Source organism: Dermacentor andersoni, chromosome 1, assembly GCF_023375885.2.
Source record: "Dermacentor andersoni chromosome 1, qqDerAnde1_hic_scaffold, whole genome shotgun sequence".
In the NCBI taxonomy this organism is placed as follows: domain Eukaryota; kingdom Metazoa; phylum Arthropoda; class Arachnida; order Ixodida; family Ixodidae; genus Dermacentor; species Dermacentor andersoni.
The window spans coordinates 217,921,574-217,947,783 of record NC_092814.1 but is presented as its reverse complement, the minus strand read 5'-3'; the positions used below and the strand labels follow the sequence as shown (position 1 = coordinate 217,947,783).

Below are 26,210 nucleotides of genomic sequence, written 5' to 3'. Positions count from 1 at the left end.
CACCTATGTAGTCGAAAGTCTCAAGAGTACAAACGATACTGTCGCCTAATAACACATTTTCTAGTCAGCGGGTCAGCGGGTACATACAATATACATGGCAAATGTCTCCACACTTATGTAGTCGAAAGTCTCAAAAGTACAAACGATACTGTCGCCTAATAACACATTGTCTAGTAAGCGGGTGGTATATACATCGTGTAAATATATTAGCACATACAGTCACAACAGAGCAGTCAACATAACATAATTCCCAAACAGATGGACATATAGAGTGACATTGAAATGAACAGAACAATGAAAGCACTAATAACGTCCAACGATGCCGCTGTCTTCAAAAAATGTCTTTAGTGCTTTTAAAGCGCTCTTCTGCAAGGCCCAAAAGTTTCCTTAAACTGAAAGGTCTGCGGTCTAATTTACTTAGCGCTGATTTAAGTCGGCATCTTGGTGTGTCGTGATGTGGGCAATCTAGAAGGAGGTGATATATATCTTCATCTACAAATCCACAATCACATTCGGGGGTTTCCGCACGGCCAATTCTGTGTAAGAAATGCTTTGTGTAGGCAGTGCCTAGCCTTAATCGATGAATAAGCGTTTCCATAGTTCTATCTAATGACAATGAAAATTTGAATTCAATAAATGGATCAATATGATATAAGTCAGAGCTCTTAGAATTCTGGTCAAACCAAGTGTTTCTAGACATGTTGAAAGACGTTGTCCTTATAATGCAGCGTAATTCATTCTTTGATATTGGGAGCGGAGCCGTATCATCTTTCAGGTGCGCTTGTCGTGCTGCTTCATCGGCTGCTGTGTTGCCAGGAATGTTGAAATGCCCTGGTACCCACTGGAGTGCTATTGCATGTTGCGCTTCGCTTGCCTTTGTGAGGTTTTTAAGTGTTTCATATATTATACTGTCGCTGAATGTTTTCCCCTTTGTGCTGCAGAGTGATGTTAGAGCCGCCTGTGAATCGCTGAACATTACCCATTTTTGCGCTTCTGTTACTGACAATATAAATTTTACCGCACATAGGATTGCGAACAGTTCAGCCGTTGTGGACGAAGTCGCACGAGATAACTTAAATGATTCTTGTTTGTTGAGGTGCGGTATAATGAATGATGAAGTTGAAGAGGTTGCAGTACTGGAGCCGTCTGTATAGACGTGTGTGTATCCTGAATACCGCATATATATCTGGTATAGTGCTAGTTGTTGAGCAGCTTGAATGAACATGTCTCTTTTGCTGAATATCCCTTCTACTGACAATTCGATTTTTGGAACTGTAAGCAGCCATGGAGGATATTCGATGTCTGAGTTCCAAAATTCCTTTCCTGGCAATATGTGAAGATTTTTTTGAATTTCTATATGAACATAACTTCTATCTCGTTTCATTATGTCTAGAGCCAATGGGTGGTTTTTATGCTGGGTTTGAAGACGGAAATAATGCCGGCATGTTTCTGTAGTTCGCATAACTGGAAATGGTGATTGGCGAGCCTCAGCTATTACAAGAGAACTCGAAGTTGCTCGTGGAACTCCTAGACATAGGCGTAGTCCTCCAGCTAAAAGTCTTTGAAGTCTCTCTTCTGACGTGTGGGAAAGTCCGTTCTTCACTGCATAATCATTTCCATGCTTTTATGGAGCACGCTGATGGTCGCCGACAGAAGACATCGCAGCTGAAGGCGACGAAGGGACTACTTCGGTTTTTGAAAGAGACGGACTTGGAAAAGCGGCTGTGACAGTGATATCACGTACCACGCATGAGTGATGTACTCTAACTGACGATGTGTGTGCTGTGCTATGTGCTCTCTCTCTCCCTTCCCCATCTTCCATCCCCCATCCCGCTCTCATGTGTAGGGTAGCAAACCGGTTAAGCTAAACTGGTTAACCTCCCTGCCTTTCCTTCTCCACTTTTTCATCCTTCCTTCCTTCCTTCCTTCCTTCCTTCCTTCCTTCATTATGGTCGTCCAGTAATATATCAGCGCTGAGCTATGATTTCTCTGTTCCTTTGGATGTGTCCCGAGTCTTGCAATTCATGGCGTTACTATTAGCACGTCTCGCTAGTTGGGGGGGACTTGCTCACCGTCGCCTTTCCTGGTCAACGCCGCAGGCGTGTACGAGACGCCTGCCGGAACAGTCCTGCGAGCGGCTCATCTGGACCTCGAGATATTCACTATGGACAAGGTACACTGGACGTATTTGTGACTGCCTTTTTTATCCTGTTTTGCTTTGACTTAGCCGAGTGTTGATTACTTCTGTCGTCGAAGCAGCTACATGCACCTTTTTTTACTGTGTTCGGTAGTGCAAATGCATTTATTTTGCTGCTAAGGCCAACGCTGCGACATTATCTTCAAGCCGCAGCAGTTCTTCATTCGAGAGCAAATAACTTTGTTCGAGAGAAGATAAACGAGCAAGCAAGAAAAGTACACGCCACTGGTATTCCGGTGATCGCGAAAAATGAAGCCGTGGTATAAGCTAAACGAGACGCATTCGATTTGACTTGCAGCCTAATATTCTGTTGTAACTCGAGTACTATGATAGCCCATGTTTCGCCATCAGGTTTGACTTAAATTTCAGGCCTTACTTCTTCTTTTTGACCAAGGGCAACATGCAATCATCGTACCTTCGCAATCTAAGGGATATTCGGAATATCCGGTATCCGAATATGAGGTATCAGAATAAATAAATACATAATTCAAAACAGTTTTATTCTGGCGGTGCAATGAGAAAAAGTGTTCTCGCACCAAAAAAAAAGGGGGGGGGGGGGCGGGGGGAGTATGGGGTTGTGAGGGTAGATGGGGTCGTTTATTTGAAAAATATGATCAGAGCCGCAAATATTTGCAGCATGAAGAACAGCTTTCGATTGGTCATATAGTTAGTTGGATAATTAACCTTTACTTACCAAGACACGAGAGATGTATTGCACGGCTGTCAGTTTTGTTTACACCTGACTAAGGTAAGTTGTAACATTGCGTCACCTCCGGTAAGTCGTAATGTCACGAGTTCAAAGTCTAACTACTTACTACTCACAAGAAATCAAAATGATGTGCAATACAACTTAAGTAAAAACGCAGTTTGAATCATGAAAAATAACGAAAAATAGAAAGTGAAAGCCGACTTATAAACAAGCTGCACGAATTAAGATAAATTTATGTGGTCAACATAGGATAAACTGAAGGTTTGAACAGAGAGAGAGAGAGAGAGAGAGAAGGAGGGAGAGAGGGAGCGAGGAAGAGGAAACTTTAATGATATCTGGAGAGGTCAGCCTAGCGACATGCCTGGCATGCTACTCTAAATGAGATCCTGAAGTACGAAAGTGAGGGAATGAGACAAAAACAAAGCACACGCACTACCGCACATACGAACACAAATGCGCTAACATAACAGTTATTTATACAGAGACTCGATGAGGCCCGTATCCCGCAAGAACGCTGCGAGTGTCAGGCTGTTAGCTGCTTGGTGAAGTATTCTAAGCGTCTTTATTCAAAACAGTAGACGTCCACAAAACTAACTTCTTAGAACCGTATAACGCGTGTGGGCTATAAGCATTGTAGTTATCTAAATTTATGGGTTTCATGCACATTTATGTATTCTTGAAAGCCTTGCTTGTCGTGCTTAATGTGAACTTGCATATGAACAGCAAACTTCTTTGATTCATCCGTGAAGTAGTAAAAAAATTTCGCTGATGATAGGAAGAGGCGGTTATTTCGCTAGGAGGTACGAGGACATCCGCACTAAGTGAAACACTTATTAGTCTGTTCAAAAGCTTGTAGCTGCTTAAATTTGTGCTGCGCGCCTTATTATCCACTCTACTGTGGCTGAGAGCAAGAACGAGAGATTATTAAGGGAAGAAGGTAGGGATGCTAACTGGAAAAGGGTCTGGCTGGCTACCTTACACAGATAAAGGGCGAAGAGGGAATTGAAAGAAGAGCTGTGGGATTACTTAAAAGGTCGATAGAGCGTGCTATCTTAACTCTACGCAAAATCTACATGCTGCGTTTGGATGCACACGCCGAGCTGGTTCAGTTGCTGTGGCGTCCTACTACTGAGCACAAAGTCGCCGGTTCAATTAAAGGACACGGCGGCCACGCTCCGATGGAAGTGGAATGCAAAATCACTTCGGTACTTATATTTGAGTGCCCGTTAAAAAGCTCAAATGGTAGAAATTAGCTCGGAGCATTTTGTTCTTTTATGATTCTTTAGGTGGTACTCACGCTTAGCGACAATGTAAGGTTTCCCAACAGACTCGTTAGCAATGTTCGAAACAATGCTAAAATCATTTGCATCACCTCCTTTATTACCAGCGCTTACCAAGGCGCTTGTCACCTTTCATTCTTATTGAGCCCAGCTCACAGCCTTTTCTTTTTGCAGGAAGTACGAAGAATAAAGCAGGGTCTGTCGCTGGAATTCTCCCGTCAGGTGTATGGCGGTAAGCGGTTATCCTTTCTTGTCTTTTTGCGCTGGTAGCTGTGGAGGCTTGATGATAACCCGCTGAACGTTCTGGCCAAACTTTGCTTGAACATTGAGCTACCGCTCGTGCTCGTGTACCCATACACTCGTCGCACGAAGTTTAATATCGCGATCTCTGAGCAGCAGCAGCAGCAGCAGCAGCAAAAAGCAAAGCAAAGCAAAGCAAAGCAAAGCAAAGCAAAGCAAAGCAAAGCAAAGCAAAGCAAAGCAAAGCAAGCAAGCAGTCGTGTTATGGCACTACGGCCGTCTGGTCTCACGTCGAGTTGTGCGCTGTAACTCACAACGCGTTTAATTTGGCCTTGTTGCTCCTTACACATGCGAGAGGGAAGGTTCATGCTGTTCAGAATGTGGTGCGGTAATTACGAGAATGTTGTGCGTTAACGTGTTCCTTGAAGTCATCAACAGCGGGCGAACAAGATAATCCTTAGGCTAAAGCCTGTACTGAAGCTGGAGCTTGAGGGGCCAGCCTGAGGGTTCCCTTGTTCGCCTACTGTTGAACACTTCAGGTCTCCATCTTCGCGTGAACACTTTAACTATACGTATACGTTGAGTAGCACAAGGGCACGATACTACAATAAATCGCTGAGCACTGAAATTTGTTTCAGCGAGGATTGAACAGATAATTTTGCGCGCTTCAAGCCCGAGCGTTTTTCTTGCGAACGTGTCATAATATTTAGGAACAATTGCACGTGTGGCTTTAAGTAGAAATGATTTTGAGTACTTGAATGTTCTCGCTGTCTTCTAGTAGCTTATGGTTTAAATCCGCCCGAGCTCAGTCTCTTGCAGTTGACGTTCAATTGCAGCGCAAAGCAAGAAAACCGCTGAGCAGTTTTTAGTATGCATGCATTTTTCATTAACCCAGTTTTTTTGATAATTTTTCATCGGGAAGAGTAGTGTACTAGAAAGTGTCGGTAAGGATACTCGCGATTCTACAGGTGCCCGAGTTGCGGAGCTTGAGAAGAATCTCCTATAGGAAACAATTCCAGTGCTGCGACACTTTTTGCATGTGCACATGCGACCCTCTGCACACTTTTCAAGTTGTCTCCGCATGTATATGGTTCCCTAAAGAAACATGCGGGGGAAGGAGACGGGGGGTAGTATGAGAGGAGGGTCAAGGCCAGTTTCTTTACGCGACTGAGTTGACCGCTTACTACAATAAGGAGCCTTGTGAGCAGAAGCACGCGTCGGTAGTTTTCTTATATCGCTTGCATTGTATTGGATAATAGAAAGATAGTAGAGAGGAGGAAAGTGGTGGCAGCGAATCAGAATAAATGTACGGTTAGAAACCTTGTATCGGGGGAAGGGTAACAAGTATGATGAGAAAGAAAAGGTAGACGTAAGCAGAAATGACTGTAAGCGCGCGCGCGGTGGGGCGCTTGACAATGTTTGCCCCTCTGTCCCGCAGTCCCGATGCTTGGAGAAAAAAACGTTAAAGGTATAATTGAAGGCACGCAGGCGGACGCCGATTGGGATCAAGATCCAGGAATTATGTTTTTTGTGAAGGGATAGTTGTCAGCTAGGTGGGACAAGCGCGGAGGATAGCGCTGTTCTTTGCGCATTGAAGCTTTACAGGTGCGTCTTAGTTAGCTTAGTATAAGTATGAACGCTCGGAGGCTAAGCAAGAGCAGCGGTCAGCATGTCCACTGAACACAGGCCTGCGCTGCGTATCGCTAGCACTTACGTCACACACTCGTTCTGTCTAGTTTAGAGTCTGGTTTCTGATGCCACCTCTGCTGCGTTGGCATGCCCTCCCTGTGTGCAATGCAGGATTGTGGTACAGCCCCGAAGCAGAATTTACTAGGCGCTGCATAGAGTCGTCGCAGAGCTGCGTGACCGGCGCGGTGCGCCTGGACCTCTACAAGGGCCAGATATACATCAAGGGCCGCCGGGCGCCCAACTCACTCTACAACCAGGAGCTGGTTAGGTGAGCACATCTCAGACATGTTACATGGCTGCAGCACATCGCCTCGTACATCTTGAAAGCGAATCGGGACGACAATTATCTTCGTTCAAGCTATAGTGAAGCGTCGTTGGCGAACGTGGCCTGATCGTCTGTTTACACGTGAACTTGACTAGGTGAAGGACGCATTAACAAGAGTTGCTCGTGTCATGTAGCATATACGTATAGCGTGGCTGCTGCAGGCGTTGTATCAGGCCACTCGCTTAACCACTATTGCATGGCTGGACAATTGGGTGTCTTGGCTTGTGATCACAACCATGGGTGCTTTGTAGAATCGTAGCACACACGTAAGGGGCAGTTACTATTACTTTAAATCTGTATAATATAGATCCGGCTCCCTAGTAATAACATTCTTATTCCAATAAGACTTTCGAGCTGTACGTGCATTAGTTCTGAAGATGACATCAGTTTCGAGGTACGCGCTGCTAAAATTTTGGTAGAAATGCGTTGTTGTTCCCCTTACTTTTTAATCAAAAGAAAACGCCGTTTTATGCCTTGAAGCTGAAAAATAACTGACTGCCAATGTATTTCGTCACACACATTGGGAAAGAATATCTCAAAACTCGATTCATCCTCAAAAGATTTTCTAATTGGATATCCCATGCGAGCTCAACTGCTACATTTCGTAAATTGCAATATGTGCCGCAAAGCAATTATTTAAAAACTTCATTAGATAAACTTTATTGATTTGTCGATTCTGCATTACGATTTCTCGTGAAAGTTATGTTCATCTCTTCGAGTAATCCAACTCAAGGATCAGGATTGTGCTGTCTGCCACAGTCAATTAAAAAAAATATATAACAGTCTTACTAAAAAGACGCCCGGTATATGCATGCCTGTTTCGCAGCTCTCGAACATTTAGTTTCATGCAAAGACGAAGGAAATCTGCGCTTTTAAGATATTGGATTCACAAAGTCGTTTGTGTGCAAGAACACTACCAGAGAATGGGCTGCGGCTATAGCACTGACAGCGCTGGCGCCATCCGATCAAAAACTGTTTTTGAGTACAATAAGCTTCGTGAATACGACTAAGAAATATTAATGCAACGTCTCTGCGAGCAGCTTAACGCGTGTGTCGAATGGTCCTGATGTTTTGTACGACGCGTTTGTATTTACGACAGCATGGACGTCCAGGGAGATTACACGCCTTCCGACGCTGGTGGATTCACCAAAATCCAAGCGCTGAGGTAAGCCACCGTTGAAATCTGTGCAGACTTTTTTTTGCGCGTTCCTTGTCCACGCAAGCTCTCGCCTGCGTTATAACTGCGTCTCGGTAAGGCCAAATCTAAGCGCACCAAGCCAACGCCCCCTAGATAGCAAGCCTGTGCACTCTGCTTTATGACGTCATGCATGCTAGTTGGACAGAAATTTTCATTGCCAAGCTCGGCGTGACGAAAGCGGTGACGTCAAAGTCACCATGGCTTACTCGAGAGCGTGCCCATTAGATTCTATGGCAGCCGGCCAAGGTAGCATGAGGTCATGGATCGAAGTGCACCGGCCTTAGGCTAGAAAGGAGGCGTTGGTCAATAATACACGAAGCGCACGTAGACAAGACTCAAGAACAAGATATCGGTAGTTAAAGGGGTACTACAACAATTTTTCGACACGGTAAGAAAACGTTTGCGGTCTGTCAATGCTACCGAATTATATAATTATTGTCAATGCTACCGAGCGAATTATTATTCCGCTATAAGCAGCAGGGAGCCCACAATCTCGCATATTATATAGATCGCTTCATCCGTCTTTCGGCTTTCGAGGTCCCTTCTATTATGGCCCGTCTATGACGTCATAGGCCCATGCAACTGCCCAGGAACGCCAGCCGTTGGGAGATTGTTCAGGATCCTGAGTTACTCCCAAGCGAAACCTCTCGCACGTATGCCCACCCGTTTAGTCTACTAGCCAAAAAGGGAAGCAATGGTTAACGCGTCCCGTCCGTCCTGTCGCCGCTCTTTCGTCGCTCTCCGGCACTTTTGCCAGACGATTACCTTGAAGGGTTACCATTATTGCAACGCAGAAAGAAGAAAAAGTAATGGCATCTTCTGCGGGTCCTCTTGGCGCACTCTAAAAGCTTTCGCTAGTAGCGTTGTCTTCGATTTGTAGAAAGAGAGCGCGATCCTTCCGTTCGGCTGGTTCTTTTCGATCGCTCTGCTCCCGCCTCGAGCGCTTTGCTGCGCTCTAAGTCCTGTCGTAGGAGCAGTCGTCGAGATTGAGAGCGTTTCCCGTCACGTGTTCACAACACAGCATCGCGGTGTCGCCACTGTTGGCCACGGTCCACCGTAATCAGGCCACTGCATGCTCGCGTCTCACAACAAACGATCGTCCCATCGGCGCATCCGCCGTTTTTCATGGCAGTGTCGGGAGCTTTGGCTAGGCTTCGACGCGAAGTCAGACTTTTGCTGTATTCACGTGGTTTCGCCTCAGCGATTTCCTCCTCTGAGAGCCCGTCCTGCCCGAGACCGTCTCTGCCCGATCCTGAGTCGGAGGATGTAGGCGACTTGCCGAAGATACCATAAGAAAGGAACGGAACAGTAGGCAGGGAATTGCTGCTGGCACCGCCCCAACTTAAAGGTAACATGTTAAGAAGGAATCTGACAAGTAAACAATCCGCTCTTTATATCTTTCTTATTATTAGGTCCACTTGAAAAAAATTTGCGGGAATAAAGTAATTGAAAGGCATCGTACTTATTTCAGTGTTCTCTGTTTTGAAGAAGGGTTGAAAGATGTTTATGGCGGGCTGTAGGAGGCATCCACTGAGGTAATCGAGGCCACCATGTCATTGTATAGCCAGCGCGATGAAAATCTGCATTTTATCTCTATTCTTATCTCTCCAGCAGAACAGTAGAAGCTGTGAATAGGACAGAAAAATGGCGTACGTGAAGTCACGTTAATATTCCCTATTGGGCGTTTATCAAGATGATGTGTGATAGGGCAATCGGGAAAAATATAAACTACAAATGAAAAAAAAAATCTAGGCCTGAACTTACCACCACTAACTCTAAGTCATCATCATCATAATCATCATCCTGGCTACGCCCACTGTAGGGCAAAGGTCTCTCCCGTACTTCTCCAACTCTCAGTATGCGATCAAAAATATTCATCGGCGATTACGATACTCTCTAATGCGAAATCTAAGCGCAGCTCTATACGTGTTTTCATTTCGCCATATATTTGCTGGTATGGACAATGGCCTCGTGCGGCACGTTGTTAACGGAGCGAAGTGTGCCGCGACTGACTGGCCAATCGGAAGATCGCGATAGGCAGCGCGTGGCTGACAAGTGGGCGTGATTCACAGCAGCCGCAGCAGACAGACCTCCGTTCATGTAGCGCTTTGGTGAACATACAAGGCGTAGAGTGCCTCGATGCGCGCGCCCCCGCAAATGGAGCGGAGGCGAGCGAGCGCATCGAGGCACCCGAACGACGCGCGTTACTCTGGTGCCATCTCCTAGCCATCGTCGCTATAGTCCGTCTTGCGCTTTTCATCTTAAACTTTAGCCATGCCCTCTTCCTCCTCTTTGCGCCTCATGGTACCGCTGCCCCCTCCTCCAACGCTTTCCAGGCCTCGCGCTATCTTTGCTCTCGCCGTCATTCATCGCTGTTAGGATTGGGGGCTCAATCCCATCGCTCGTAACCCGTTCTCAAGATTGGAGTCCGGCATGAATTAGAAGGTAGCTGGCCCATGCCGTCGTCCAACTTATCCACTCTGAGGACGTTGATGAAGGGAAGGACTGCTTCTCATCGAGAACGAGGAATATGGGTTTATTTACAGTATTTATATCAGTCTAACATGACTGTTTGAGAAAGTACATTCTTCTCACATTCACATTCTCACATTCTTCGCTCGTGACAGCTAGCGCTTTCATGCACTGCGTTAGGTTCCACTGCCTTCGGGATCGGCCCACATTTTCTGTAAGATACATCGAAAGTTTAAAGTTCGCCTATAATGATATCGCCTTAAAAAGTGCGCGCGGTGAGTGTCGCGATCGCTGGCAATCGACCAAAACTGCGTGCGTGAAGACATTTCAAAACAGTTTTTGTTACTTCTCAAGCGCAATGCACAAATCTTTCGACGTCAATATGTGATTTCGGTAGGGACGTGGATGAACCATTACACCGCCGAGTCGGAAGAGCCGTCAAAGCAGTGGTCAGCGCTTGGAGATAATGGCTCGAAAAATGTGAACATTGTTTTGGTCGGCCGGGAATGTGATGGACATTTTGAATTTTTTTAATTCGCAAGGATATTCTTGGTTGACTATTTACAAAATTCATACAGTAAATGAAAAATATTATGCATGGCTGCCCAACCGCTTGAATGATGAGCTGCGAAGGAAACGGGCGGCCCGCAAGGACATTTTCTTTCATCGCGACAACACACCGGCTTACTCTGGGCAGAAGCAATGGATAGAGGGCATATATTGCACGAGATAGGTTAGAATTCCTGTCCCGTTTTCCCTATTCCACTGTTTTGTCTCACTGCGTTTTTTTTTTCAACGCTCAAGGTTAGAGTACGGGCAAGCGACTTTCTTTCGGATGAGGAAGTCATTGCCGCTGTGAAAGGCCTCGAGGCGAATTACCTTTCTGATGAATTAAAAAAAAAAGGTACACTGCTGAGCCAAATATGTCGAGCTTCAAGAGGACTATGTTCAGAAATAAAAAAGAAAATTTTGTGGAAGAAGGCAATTTCATTTCTTTTTGCCTTACTTATTGAGCAACCATCGTAGCGAACGTGCGTGAGCTACCTAAAAGTGCTTGTAATCAATTTTAATAAAGCAAATGGGAAGGAAGCAACACGAAAATATATTTACAGGGAACCGTACGCATGCGAAAAGTACCACTGTTCGCACTCGCCTAAGGAATATACATCGCAGCTTGCTTTTGTCGCGCCATCAGAGTCTCGCAAGTCAATGGAGGCGATCAATTTGCGCTTAACGCAAATCACCGATAAACTAAACAAATGCGCGAAAAAGAAGGGAGCTCTCCGGATATGAGCAGAACGTTATCCAGTGACATAGAGAAGCCTCTAAAGATTGCCACCGAATTATGATAACTTGAGCAAGTAGTTAGAAGAACAACGTGTTGTTGTATTGGTTACGTCACTATGCTTGGGGCGAGAAAATTACCTCTTGTCTCGTTATTTATTCAGAAAGAAATCTGATCACAGCTGCTGAGTTACTATTGCTACTTGGTGCGTAAACTGTTTCTTATTTTTATGTCCCCCTGTTTCTTTTTGCAGACTACGAGAATGGCATCGTGTCAAGAATGCACTAAAGTAGAGATCGACAGGCACTGATAATATTCTCGTCCACAAATGACGACTTTGAGTTGTAATCACGTTATAATGGCGGACTGTATTCCAAGATGGGTTGTATATTTGTTAGCTGTTAAAAATAAAAATAGAAAAAAATACAACGAACGCATTTTAGGATGGATATAACTTTATTTTATCACTGTACGGGAACCCTCCTAAAAAAAAAAAAAGAAAGATATACATCTTCAAATATGTATGGCGTCACATGTGCAGGTCATAAATACCAGGTTCTCTAGCCGAGTGCCATCCATGCGGTATAACCGAGCTCAGATTGGTCCACCTTGACTGATCAAATAGGGCACCACTGTAGGTTAAATGAGGCGTACAACTCCTGCGGGACCCGCCGTGGTTGCTCAGTAGTTACGGTGTTAGACTGCTGAGCACGAAGTCGCGGGATCGTACCCCGACCACGGCGGCCGCATTTCGATGGGGGCGAAATGCGAAAACACCCGTGTACTTAGAATTAGGTGCACGTTAAAGAACCCCAGGTGGTCGAAATTTTCGGAGTCCTCCACTACGGCGTGCATAATCAGAAAGTGGTTTTGTCACGTAAAACCCCATAAATTAATTTTTAATTTAACTCCTACGGAGACGGTAGAGTATCCGTCTCCAGTGCAAGAGGACCGTGATCCAAATCCCGGTGCCGCGCAATTCTCCACCGGAAAATACAAAAAAAAAACCGTGTGTTGAGAAAATTGCACAAACAGGCCTGGAGTGCGGCCTGATCCCGGTGACCAGAACCGGTAACGCACTCTCTCGCCAGAGCAGGATTGGCCACCCTGGTGCAGTACTTGGCCACAACCTCCTATATGAATACAACAATCGAACCCCGGCCCTCAGTCCCCAGCAGCCGCGAAGCAACTGACCACGGCGGCGGTCAGATCTGTGACGCTGCAGAGGGTGCTAAGAATACCTGGCTCCGGACAGGCCGCCATTGGAATCTGAACCTGGCAACGTTTAACGTTAGAACGCTATCTAGTGAGGCGAGTCTAGCAGTGTTATTGGAGGAATTAGAGGGTAGTAAATGGGATATAATAGGGCTCAGTGAGGTTAGGAGGACAAAAGAAGCATATACAGTGCTAAAAAGCGGGCATGTACTGTGTTACCGGGGCTTAGCGGAGAGACGAGAACTAGGAGTCGGATTCCTGATTAATAAGGAAATAGCTGGTAACATACAGGAATTCTATAGCATTAACGAGAGGGTGGCATGTCTTGTTGTGAAACTTAATAAGAGGTACAAAATGAAGGTTGTACAGGTCTACGCTCCTACATCTAGTCATGATGACCAGGAAGTCGAAAGCTTTTATGAAGACGTAGAATCGGCGATGGGTAAAGTCAAAACAAAATACACTATACTGATGGGTGACTTCAATGCCAGGGTAGGCAAGAAGCAGGCTGGAGACAAGTCAGTGGGGGAATATGGCATAGGCTCTAGGAATAGCAGAGGAGAATTATTAGTAGAGTTTGCAGAACAGAATAATATGCGGATAATGAATACCTTTTTCCGCAAGCGGGTTAGTCGAAAGTGGACGTGGAGGAGCCCAAATGGTGAGACTAGAAATGAAATCGACTTCATACTCTGCGCGAACCCTGGCATCATTCATGATGTAGACGTGCTCGGCAAGGTACGCTGCAGTGACCACAGGATGGTAAGAACTCAAATTAGCCTAGACTTGAGGAGGGAACGAAAGAAACTGGTACATAAGCCAATCAATGAGTTAGCAGTAAGAGGGAAACTAGAGTAATTCCGGATCAAACTACAGAACAGGTATTCGGCTTTAACTCAGGAAGAGGACCTTAGTGTTGAAGCAATGAACGACAATCTCATGGGCATCATTAGGGAGTGCGCAATAGAAGTCGGTGGTAACGCCGTTAGACAGGAAACCAGTAAGCTATCGCAGGAGACGAAAGATCTGATCAAGAAACGCCAATGTATGAAAGCCTCTAATCCTACAGCTAGAATAGAACTGGCAGAACTTTCTAAGTTAATCAACAAGCGTAAGACAGCGGACATCATGAACTATAATATGGATAGAATTGAACAGGCTCTCAGGAACGGAGGAAGCCTAAAAACAGTGAAGAAGAAACTAGAAATAGGCAAGAATCAGATGTGTGCGTTAAGAGACAAAGCCGGCAATATCGTTACTAATATGGATGAGATAGTTCAAGTGGCTGAGGAGTTCTATAGAGATTTATACAGTACCAGTGGCACCCACGACGATAGTGGAAGAGAGAATAGCCTAGAGGAATTCGAAATCCCACAGGTAACGCCAGAAGAAGTAAAGAAAGTCTTAGGAGCTATGCAAAGGGGGAAGGCAGCTGGGGAGGATCAGGTAACAGCAGATTTGTTGAAGGATGGTGGTCAGATTGTCCTAGAGAAACTGGCCACCCTGTATACGCGATGCCTCATAACCTCGAGCGTACCGGAATCTAACATAGAACGCTAACATAATCCTAATCCATAAGAAAGGGGACGCCAAAGACTTGAAAAATTATAGACCGATCAGCTTACTGTCCGTTGCCTACAAAGTATTTACTAAGGTAATCGCAAATAGAATCAGGAACACCTTAGACTTCTGTCAACTAAAGGACCAGGCAGGATTCCGTAAGGCTACTCAACAATAGACCATCATCACACTATCAATCAAGTGATAAAGAAATGTGCAGAATATAACCAACCCTTATATATAGCTTTCATTGATTACGAGAAAGCGTTTGATTCAGTCGAAACCTCAGCAGTCATGGAGGCATTACGGAATCAGGGTGTAGATGAGCCATATGTAAAAATACTGGAAGATATCTATAGCGGCTCCACAGCCACCGTAGTCCTCCACAAAGAAAGCAACAAAATCCCTATAAAGAAAGGCGTCAGACAGGGAGATACGATATCTCCAATGCTATTCACAGCATGTTTACAGGAGGTATTCAGAGGCCTGGAGTGGGAAGAATTGGGGATAAAAGTTGATGGAGAATACCTTAGAAACTTGCGATTCGCTGATGATATTGCCTTGCTTAGTAACTCAGGAGACCAACTGCAATGCATGCTCACTGACCTGGAGAGGCAAAGCAGAAGGGTGGGTCTGAAAATTAATCTGCAGAAAACTAAAGTATTGTTTAACAGTCTCGGAAGAGAACAGCAGTTTACGATAGGTAGCGAAGCACTGGAAGTGGTAAGGGAATACATCTACTTAGGGCAGGTAGTGACCACGGATCCGGATCATGAGACTGAAATAACCAGAAGAATAAGAATGGGTTGGGGTGCGTTTGGCAGGCATTCTCAAATCATGAACAGCAGGTTGCCACTATCCCTCAAAAGGAAAGTGTACAACAGCTGTGTGTTACCAGTACTCACATATGGGGCAGAAACCTGGAGGCTTACGAAAAGGGTTCTGCTGACATTGAGGACGACGCAACGAGCTATGGAAAGAAGAATGATGGGTGTAACGTTAAGGGATAAGAAAAGAGCAGATTGGGTGAGGCAACAAACGCGGGTAAACGACATCTTAGTTGAAATCAAGAAAAAGAAATGGGCATGGGCCGGACATGTAATGAGGAGGGAAGATAACCGATGGTCACTAAGAGTTACGGACTGGATTCCAAGGGAAGGGAAGCGTAGCAGGGGGCGGCAGAAAGTTAGGTGGGCGGATGACATTAAGACGTTTGCAGGGACAACATGGCCACAATTAGTACATGACCGGGGTAGTTGGAGAAGTATGGGAGAGGCCTTTGCCCTGCAGTGGGCGTAACTAGGCTGATGATGATGATGATGATAACTAGAGCTATAACTGCGGCCACTTCACCATCTCCCTCAAACCCTATCCCCTTTCCCTTCCTTCCCTAATACTAACTACCAAGAGAAGATGTCGTTGAGGGGAAGTTCGAAGTATGGCGGGACAGGAAATATCTACCTACCGACCTCCCGCAAAGTGCTTTGAATGAGGCAAGGAATGCTTCGGAAAAAAAGTTGGGGAAGAGTGAAACAGGGTTGGAGATGAGCATGGGCGTAGAAAGACGGAGAGAAAGTGGCAGTGGAAACATTACAGGCGCGGGTGAAAGCCCGTGTTTGCTGACGCAAGCGCTGTCGTCACCAGCTGGATATAGAGAGGAGCATGCGCACAACGGCGAAGGAGGGGCGGCAATGAAAACATTCCAGGATTATGTGAGCACCGTATTCGTTGGCAGAAGTGCTAACGTCACATGTTGGCTATACAGGAGAATGTGCATGAAGAAAGGCAAAGCAAGCGAAGCAATGGAAACATTCCGGGATTCCTTGAGCGCTAGCATTGGCTGGCGCGAGCACTGACGTCACAAACTACGTAGTGAGATACACACCCACAAAGGCAAAGGGAGAGTGACAATGAACATTCCAAGAGCAGACGAGCGCCCGAATAGGCTGGCGCAAACACTGATGTCTGCAGCCGGTTGGAAAGGATCATGCACACGAAGGACGTAGGAGAGGTAATAGAAAGATTCGATGCGCTGATGAGTGAACGGTTTGGTTGGCGCAAAGGTTGGCACCACCAGTAGCCCAAAGTGACTACTAGTGGAGACAATTTTTAATGCGAAGCATTCTAAGCCTCATTCTAATGTAGGCACTTTGCTGTTTGTAGGTTCCTGTTTTGCCTCGTTTCGGGTACATTCAATAGAAACAAATACGCGGCCGCTTGTGGGATCAAACCTATGCTTCCAAGCACAGAAACGCGATGCTCTAACCATTAGGCCACGATCTTTCATTATTGCGATTAGCATTGTGAAACAAAGAAGTCTTCGCAGTAGAAGGGCGGAAAAAGGAAAGTTTATTGCCCGAAGAACAGTAGCAACGCGTCCATACTGGCCGTTGGAATAAACCAAGAAACTCCTGACCACGAGCGCGCCGCTTGTGCTGAACGCACTTGTCTGCGTCGTCGTCCTCTTCCTCTATAATGTCTAACAAGCATTCTTTGGAAACTTCCTCCAGTTTGCGGTATGTATCTAACCTCTTTCACATACAAAGGAACCCAAGTTGTCTACGAGCTTGGGCCACTAGACGTGTGCTGGCTGCTTTCTTGCTGAGCAGACAATATGAGCTCCTGGGTATGTGCCCCCGAATAGTCAACTTGCTGCCGGCTGCTGTCTGGCGTAGTACACAACTAAAGTCACTGGGTATGTGCCCGAACAGACAAATTCTGCAGGGTGCATGTAATCTTCGCATGTTCCAATTCTTGACAAATCTCCAAGGATGAATGTGCCAAGGTGATAAAGGCGGTACATGGCCTAAATATTGTACGTTAAAGCGTAAGTGTCCCATCCGCAACAGACACTTAGCTCCGCGTCGATCGCGGCCACTTGATCGATAGCCATTGCAGTGAAGTCACAACCAGAATACTATGGATAGTGGGCATTGCTACAAAGTTTCATGTGAGGTGCAGTGATTACAAGATATGCTTGGTCGTGCTATCATTTGGTATTGAGGTTGGAAGCGAGATTGCCACTGCGTCTGTGTGCTGATGCGCCCATATGGTTTCGTGACTCACGGACGACCTGGGAATACAATAATCATGACATCACATTACACATATCACCAATTACACACCAATCATAAGAAAAGATTGCTCGTCACATTAACGTCACCAATTATTTCCTCAGAAATAATTAGCCGTCAGTAAAAAAAAAAAGCTATTATTTGTCAGCGACATTAGGCCACGGTCGCACGCACACTTCTCTCACACGAAAGGCAACTAGCTCTATGAGACATTTCTCGCGTGAGAGACATGCCCATTTCTTGAGCTCTTGCCTTGTCCAGCGCGAAAAGCTTCGCATACATCGATTCCCACAGTGCGTGGGATATGAATAATTTTTTTCACTGTTGGGTCGACAGAAGCTCTAACAGTGCCTTGGGTTTCACGGATACGCACTCGCAGTGTGCTATATTTTTGGGTACAATATTCTAAAACTTTCTGTTATAACAAAATGTTTTGCCGAATGCTTTGTTTCAATGAGAATCATTCGTTGCCTCATTCATGGCACCTTCGCGGCAGGTCGGTAGGTGGGTAAGTATTTCCTATTTCGCCGCACTTCTAACTACACTTAATAAAAAGAAATTCTTGACTGACAGTGGAATGGAACCTCTACCTTTGAGCACAGTAGCAAAATGCAGTAACAACAAACACGTTTGTCGGTTTGTGAACGCTTTGCGTAATCCAAAACGATGCTGTGTAGCCAGCTACCAGTAAATTGCTTCGCATAACATCGTTTCGCAGAGTTTGTGAGGTCTGTTTCATTTTTTTTTTCAGCTGCAGCTCTCAAGCACTGGCGTGTTCTGCGCAGGAATAACCTGAAAGATGTGTGCAGTGTTTCAGTCATTTCATTGAAACGCTCTTCTAAAATTAAATCAGTGCAGTGGGGATGTAATGATTGATTGCGCTTGCGTACATTTTACGTTTATTACAAATGGCAAAGAGATACTTCGAAAAGTGCCACGAAGACAGCCAGAGCAACTTTTGAGGTCGTTTTCTAGTATGCGGAATTAGCACTCGCGCGCAACCGAGTTGAATCAGTGGTTCGCCTACAGCTTTTACGTACTTAAGATTGACTGAAACATTTTTGCAATGAACCCAAACCGTGTACAGCCGCGATAAAAGTCTGGAGACCGCAGATGTCATGAATTTTTTTTTTTTTTGCACCGTGTGAATGCATGCTAAAAGCAAGCGGTACAGCCGGTTTGCAATTGTTCGACCAATCCACCGCGTAGAAACGACTCCATGTTGCACGGCTAAGCTAGAAACAATATGTAGTTATGTGGATGTCATCACCTGTAGTTTTGTTCCCGATCGTGTGTATTGGCCAGTTGCTTGCATTGTCACAGTGGCACTGTGCCATGGTAGAGCCACGCAAGAGACATATATAAGAAAATAAGGAATCCCTGGGCCAGTCCTGCACGTTATCGTCGTATCCAAGAGAAGAACAAGCTATACGACTAATTTGTCCGTACTAGAGATCTCTCTGCATTGATGAATTACAAAGTGTATTGCATTAATCTCATCAAAGATGTCTGGAATGTCGAACTCCCTGCTATATAGACATACTCGTGAGCACGTCAAGTCTAGTGAAAGAAGCTTTCTATTAATTTAAATCCTTTGATTCCCAACTTACCTGACAAAATAACCGTTAATGGCTCTGATTTGAGTGGTCTATTATTGGGAGATGTGTTTAATGACAGCTTTGTGACTTCTGCAAACACACATTTTCACAGCGAAGCAGTTAACATTATAGAATTTAAAAAGTCCCACATTATTTCTTGCACCGTTTTTCTCTTCCACGTTGCGTTCATACAATATATGTATAGGTGTCTATTCAGACGCGATTTCGCAGGCGATCGTCTTAATCAGCGTGCTCGAGGTTCCAGCACGCTTAGGAACAGATACGCGCATAGACGACGAGGACGTCAAGGAAGACACGCCATCGCCACCTGTGCTCTCAACCAGTTCTAATTATGACATACCATTAAGGCCGAACGTCGACGTTCGTCAAATTTCAGCGCGCATCGCATATCTAGCAGAGTCGGAGAAAAAAGAAACGTTGAAAGGCCATTTAACTTCTAGTCTAAATCGATAAAAGACAATGTCTTCCTGGGCGAGTTGGCGATAATAAAGGGGTGTATGAACCGTATAATTGATTGTGAGAGCCGCGCTAGTGCGACGTTTCATTGAAATCAAGTAGAGGTTGTATTGTCTTCCAGCTTTTTGTGAGAACTTAAGATCATCACCAGAATATTGTTACGTAGGAAGACGTTCCCTGTACCTCGTCACGGAGCTTCGCAGTGGACGGTACGTCGAGCCTTCCTTCATGGCTCCCGGCGACGACAACCGGACTCCCCCGGCTCCGACACCTGCTGCCACTTCGACGACATACATCACTCTCCCCGCTCCCCGTGATCCTGGCGTATTCTCGGGCAAAGATGGGAAAGACGTCGATGACTGGATCAGCCTGTATGAACACGTCAGCCGCAATAACCGGTGGGACCCTACTATTATGCTCGCCAACGTAGTCTTTTACCTCGGTGGCACACCTAGAGTTTGGTATCGCACGCACGAAGATGAGCTCACCAGTTGGGATTCACTGAAGACACAGCTTCGGGACTTGATCGGCAACCCCTACGGTCACCAACTTGCCGCGCAGAAGGCGCTTTCCAGCCGTGTGCAGACGTCAACAGAGCCCTATGTCACGTACATTCAGGACGTCTTGGCTCTGTGCCGCAAAGTTGACACCCACATGACTGAGTCAGACAAGGTTGCCCACATCCTCAAAGGCATTGCCGATGACGCCTTCAACTTGCTCGTTTGCAACAACGTAGCGACGCTGGATGCTGTTATAAAAGAGTGCCGCCGCCTGGAACTCGCTAAAAGCCGACGTATTGACCAGCAGTTTGCCCGTCTGCCCAACACCCCAGCGACATCTTCCTGTGCCGACACTCCTCGTCCCAACAACACTGCCGATGTTACCAGGATCGTCCGGCGTGAGATCGAGGCCGCCTATCCGGCTGCCTTCGACTCCAGTCCCACCAACACATCTGCAGTCACGGTCTCACTGATCCAGGCAGTTGTCCGCCAAGAGTTCGAAAACATGGGTCTTCACACCATCTGCTCGGCCCATCGTCCTGATACCCGCCCGGCTTCTTCGATTCCGCCCCGTCCCGCACCTTCTTACCCCGCACCTCCACCAGATATGTTACGTAGGAAGATGCAGAGGAAAAGCTATGTACAAGTATATTTACAAGAAAAATACGCTGCGCTTGGCCAAGAGGCAACAGCCCGCGCTAGCTTCTCATCGTCGTCGTCGTCGTCTTCGCACTGCTCGCCTTTTCGTGATCGCACATATTGTTCCGTAGCAATATTATAATAATGATAATTAAAATCACAATCGGAATAATCACCATCATCATCCTCAAATCATCAACTCGGCTCTCTAAATAAATTATGAGGTTCGCCATCATAATCAACTCTGTCATATTTTTAGACTGCGCTATCTTAGGGATCGGCTCAAAAATCGGCTAGAAATAGACGTTAAAAACAAGCCTGTCGCGCGTGTTGGCAAACGCGGTCATTTTCGTTGCCGAGGCTGTCACGCTGTGTAATATTGCTCTAGTTGTCAGTGCAGTTCTCCAGTGTGACAGGTTGGTCAGCAAACCGGATTCTGGCCAACGCCTAAGCCAAATGTTCGGAAACATGTTGTCCGGCTGCTAAAAAAACATGCTGCACAATTTGAACAGACCCTTGTAGTTCGTTGCTTTGTTAAATAAATGTTTAGTCTACACCCCGCTCTCCACGCTTCGTCGTGTGTTCTTGTCTAGTGTTGCACTGCTAAAATACTCATTAAGAAGCTTCGCGGGTAGTGTGGGTAAGAAAGGATGGATGATGCCTAATACCGCCTTGATCAAATATTCTTTAGACTGAAGTATGGTTGTTGTTTTCGTCTCGCGATGTACCAGATGCATCGACCGCACTTCAGTGGACCTGCAGCATATCGCGTGAACCTGCCCTGGGCTCGCTCCATAGCGCGAACAAGCCCTGAAAATGCTGCATGGAGGGATAGGCCGCCTGCCTTGCACGCTTGGCTTCATACTACTGCTAAACAGATGCTGAAATACGGTTTTCGGGGGCCTGTTCTATATCCATGAGGGTAGCCTCGGAGACTTTATTTGACTTTACCCAGCGTCTGATCCACCTTTGGCACACATGAGTTCAGTCAGGGGGCCACGGTGTAGCCTAAAAAAAAGAAGAAAAACATGTTTTAATTATCGTCATCATCATCACCCTCATATAACACACACGATTCGCCTTAAACAACCACGTTGGTCCACCTGGTTATGCTTGGCAGAACACTAACCGATGCTTCATGACTAGCTACCTGCAAAATGCGCTGCATAACATGTTAAGTATCTTTATGTAACAGATTCACTTGTTCACAGTGCTTGTATGAGTCACAACTAATTGGCCATTTATTTAGCATAGAAAAAGTCAAGAAGTTCGTTGGCCGGTGAAGAATGAAAGGTCGTAACCAACCCATAACCCCTCCTGTTTCCCTTCGCTCTGAGCCGCGCTCGGTTTTCATTGCCCGCAAATCCATCCTCCGGCATGACACGCGTGCCCTCATCCCTCCGCATGTCTGCTCCCTTCCCCACAATATTTCTCGGATGGAGGAACTCTCTCTACGCAGACTTCGGGCCGGGGCGGCCCTTACAACAGCCATCACTTGTGCTTGGGGGTAAACCGTACGAAGACATGAGTTTTAGCAATGCTCCACTCCTGCGTCTGCAGCGGATGCTCGCCGTCTACTTTGGACGTGCTCTGGGACAGAGACAATACTCGAATGTGTACTTAAAGGTGTGAAATTCAACAGTGATAAAGCTGAAGACTATGAAAGATGGATTACGGACAACATATATTGTTAGTCGCTATTCCAGTATCTTTATGAAACGGGCCTGCATGCTTATATTTTGTTCCATACTCACGTTATGCTGCGTGGCAACTCAAGCGAAAAAAAAAAAGCGTCGTAAGAAATGAGGACTTAATTTTAGCTTGCATGCTCATGATGGGCGAAAAAAAAAAAAATCGCGACGCCCACTGGCTCCAAACATATACTAACGACTGGATATAGAAGTGTGCGAATAAGGACTTGTGAAACTGAATCGAATACGAATGGAGTGAAGAGAAACGAAACGAATCGAATCGAATATTCGATAACTTTCGAATACTGAACAGCCGTTATCACAGTTATTATAAAGCGGTGTTCACATCCTAGTATCCCTGAAGTTAGTAGCTTCTGCGATTACTTAGTAGCTTATTTAGCGTTCCTTATTAAAATCGCACAAATTGAGCATTAGGAGTAAACAAGTAGTTTCTTCGCATGCACTTGATTCTGCAGAGAGTGCGAATGATCGCGCTGTAGCCAGCAAAGTATGGATACCTAAGCAACGCAGCATGATCTACTAAGCAAGTTCTGATGTTTTATGTGTATAATATGACCGCGGGGTTGAAAATTGATCATTCTCTTGCTCCAATTTTATTTTTAATTGTTCGCAGTTGACGTTTGGAAATTCGAAAAGTATCCGAAAAATATTCGCGTTTACGAACAGGGACTAATGGTGCCCGAAATATTTAACCATAATATTTAAAGAATCCTTACGGCGAGCGGAACTTCCATATGATTGGAAGTATGGAAGAATTGTCCCCATTCCTAAATCACAAAATCCATCACATATTGCGATATACCGGCCTATCTCCATTTTATGCACATGTATGAAGACACTTGAACACGTCATTTTCAAACATACATCGGAGGTTCTTGAAAATAACAACCTGATCGATTCCAGACGGCATGGTTTTCGCAAGAATCTGCCAACGGTAACACAATTGCTCGAAATTCGATTCGTCATTTGACAGTATCGCATATCGCCCACCCCAACTGTATTGTGTTCGTCGCAGAACTGTTTCCGTCAATGCGAACGATGTACGATTTCTCATAAAGCTATATCCCAATCACTAATTCAATTCAATCACATGCGACAATTAATTTTGCATACAAGCCTTACGAAACAAACTCGAAAGTTACTCTCAATGTTTACATGGCAAATGTCAAAGTATCCCTTTGTCGCTTGTAATAAACGTTAAGTGTAAGCAACTGCAATCAATCGTCACATCTCTTTTTATTAGCAGAGTGTTTCGACGAAGGGAGTGAAATTCGGCTGCTATCCATCAGGTTGTTCCCGCTCAGTGTACGCAAGCGCATTGAGAGCTGCCGCTGAAGAATATCAGTGCCCTTCCACTCTGTGAAGAAAAATGACCAGCGAAGCGTTATATGTGGGCCCCTTAATAACGAACTGCACCTCCGTTGCGGGTCGGCCTGGCACTGCACTATCTTCGGTATCGGCGCACGTATGGGTAGTGTTTAATGCTTGCTTCACACCCGCCGTGGTTGCTCAAAGGCTATGGTGTTGGGTTGCCCAGCACAAGGTAGCGAGATTGAATCCCGGCCACGGCGGCCGCATTCTGAGGGGGGCGAAATGCGAAAATACCCGTGTGCTTAGATTTAGGTGAGCGTTAAAGAACCCCAGGTGGTCGAAATTTCCGGAGTGCTCCACTACGGCGTGCAACATAATCAGAAAGTGGTTTTGGCACGTGAAACCCCATACTTTAATTTACTTGTTTATTTAATGCTTGCTTCACCTCCGCCGCAAATCGGCCCGGCGTATCACTATCTTCGGGGTCGGCCCCCGTATGGGGAGTGCTTAACGCCTGCTTCACCTCCACCGCGGGTCCGCCTGGTATTTCACTATCTTCGGGATCGGCCCACGTATGGGGAGTGTTTAACGCATGCTTCAACTCCGCCACGACCCGCCGTGGTTGCTTAGTGGTACTAAGCACGAGGCCGCGGGATCGAATCCCGGCCACGGCAGCCGCATATCGATGGGGGCGAAATGCAAAAACACCCGTGTACTTAGATTTAGGTGCACGTTAAAGAACCCCAGGTGGTCCAAATTTCCAGAATCCCACTATGGCGTGCCTCATAATCAGAAAGTGGTTTTGGCACTTAAAACCCAATTATTTAATTTAAATGAACCTCCGCCACGGGCCGGCCCGGTATTGCACTATCTTCGGGTTCGGCAAACGTATTGAGAGTGCTTAACGCCGGCTTCACCTCTGCCGCAGCTCGGCCCGGCGTTGCACTAACTTCGGGATCGGCCCACCCATGGGGAGTGCTTAAGCCTGCTTCACCTCCGCCCCGGGAAGGCCCGGTATTTCACCAGCTTCGGGATCGGCCCACGTATGGAGTGTGCTTAACGCCTGCTTCACCTCCGCCGCAAGTCGACCCGGCGTTGCATACTAGTCGGGATCGGCCCACGTATGGAGTGTGCTTAACGCCTGCTTCACCTCCACCGCAAGTCGACCCGGCGTTTCACACTAGTCGGGATCGGCCCACGTATGGAGTGTGCTTAACGCCTGCTTCACCTCCGCCGCAAGTCGACCCGGCGTTGCACACTAGTCGGGATCGGCCCACGTATGGAGTGTGCTTAACGCCTGCTTCACCTCCGCCGCAAGTCGACCCGGCGTTGCACACTAGTCGGGATCGGCCCACGTATGGAGTGTGCTTAACGCCTGCTTCACCTCCGCCGCAAGTCGACCCGCCGTTGCACACTAGTCGGGATCGGCCCACGTATGGAGTGTGCTTAACGCCTGCTTCACCTCCGCCGCAAGTCGACCCGGCGTTGCATACTAGTCGGGTACGGCCCACGTATGGAGTGTGCTTAACGCCTGCTTCACCTCCGCCGCAAGTCGACCCGGCGTTGCACACTAGTCGGGATCGGCCCACGTATGGAGTGTGCTTAACGCCTGCTTCACCTCCGCCGCAAGTCGACCCGGCGTTGCACACTAGTCGGGATCGGCCCACGTATGGAGTGTGCTTAACGCCTGCTTCACCTCCGCCGCAAGTCGACCCGGCATTGCACACTAGTCGGAATCGGCCCACGTATGGAGTGTGCTTAACGCCTGCTTCACCTCCGCCGCAAGTCGACCCGGCGTTGCACACTAGTCGGGATCGGCCCACGTATGGAGTGTGCTTAACGCCTGCTTCACCTCCGCCGCAAGTCGACCCGGCGTTGCACACTAGTCGGGATCGGCCCACGTATGGAGTGTGCTTAACGCCTGCTTCACCTCCGCCGCAAGTCGACCCGGCGCTGCACACTAGTCGGGTTCGGCCCACGTATGGAGTGTGCTTAACGTCTGCTTCACCTCCGCCGCAAGTCGACCCGGCGTTGCACACTAGTCGGGATCGGCCCACGTATGGAGTGTGCTTAACGCCTGCTTCACCTCCGCCGCAAGTCGACCCGGCGTTGCACACTAGTTGGGATCGGCCCACGTATGGGTAGTGTTTAACGCCTGCTTCACCTCCGCCGCAGGTCGGCCCGGCGTCGCACTAACTTCGAGATGGGCCCACGTATTGGGAGTGCTTAAAGGGCCCCTGAAACGGTTCTGACAAACTTTGTAGACGCTTAGGGTGCAGCTAATGTTAATTATTCGCACCACAATTTGTGTGAAACGTCTCATATTAAGATAGCTACGAATCATTACAAGTTACCCTCCTCCATAGTCTTGCATTTCCTCCTCGAGTCGTTCGCCGAGTGATCGGGGCTAAGCTCCGCCTTCACTGGCTCTGCGTCATGATGGCACGTCGTGTCGTCGACTTCCGGTTCTCTCGGAGCGAGCGCGCGAAGCCTCTCCAAACTCTCCGCCAGCGGCATGGCAGTCGGCCCCAAGCGAGAGCTATCGAAGCAGCATGCGTTGCGAGCATTCTGTCGCAGCGCCGGACGTGTCTGGTATTCTGGTAACTTCAGGCTAGCTGGGCGTTTCGACGGGACGGTGGAGGCATAAACTCAAGCTGATGAAGGAATTTTAGCGTAGACGTACTTGAACTGCCTGATCGGTCTCTACGGTCCAGCCACACGTTGGCGCA

The 26,210-nt window shown here is 46.8% G+C and overlaps 1 protein-coding gene across 7 annotated transcripts in view; it reads left to right on the top strand.

Moving 5' to 3' along the window:
- Ass (argininosuccinate synthase) overlaps positions 1 to 21,024 on the top strand; it is a 66,007-nt gene extending 44,983 nt beyond the window's left edge. For 2 of the 7 annotated variants that reach the window (XM_055063217.2, XM_055063220.2), the window contains 5 exons: positions 2,100 to 2,173; positions 4,361 to 4,418; positions 6,227 to 6,383; positions 7,540 to 7,605; positions 19,486 to 21,024. In XM_055063217.2, the coding sequence (XP_054919192.2) occupies positions 2,100 to 2,173; positions 4,361 to 4,418; positions 6,227 to 6,383; positions 7,540 to 7,605; positions 19,486 to 19,636 (506 nt within the window). In that variant the 3' untranslated portion in view covers positions 19,637 to 21,024. Of the gene's footprint in view, positions 1 to 2,099; positions 2,174 to 4,360; positions 4,419 to 6,226; positions 6,384 to 7,539; positions 7,606 to 11,648; positions 11,833 to 19,485 lie in introns of those variants that run through there. The other 5 variants (XM_055063224.2, XM_055063221.2, XM_050196394.3 and 2 more) reach the window with 4 other exon arrangements.
- Positions 21,025 to 26,210: the final 5,186 nt, after the last annotated feature.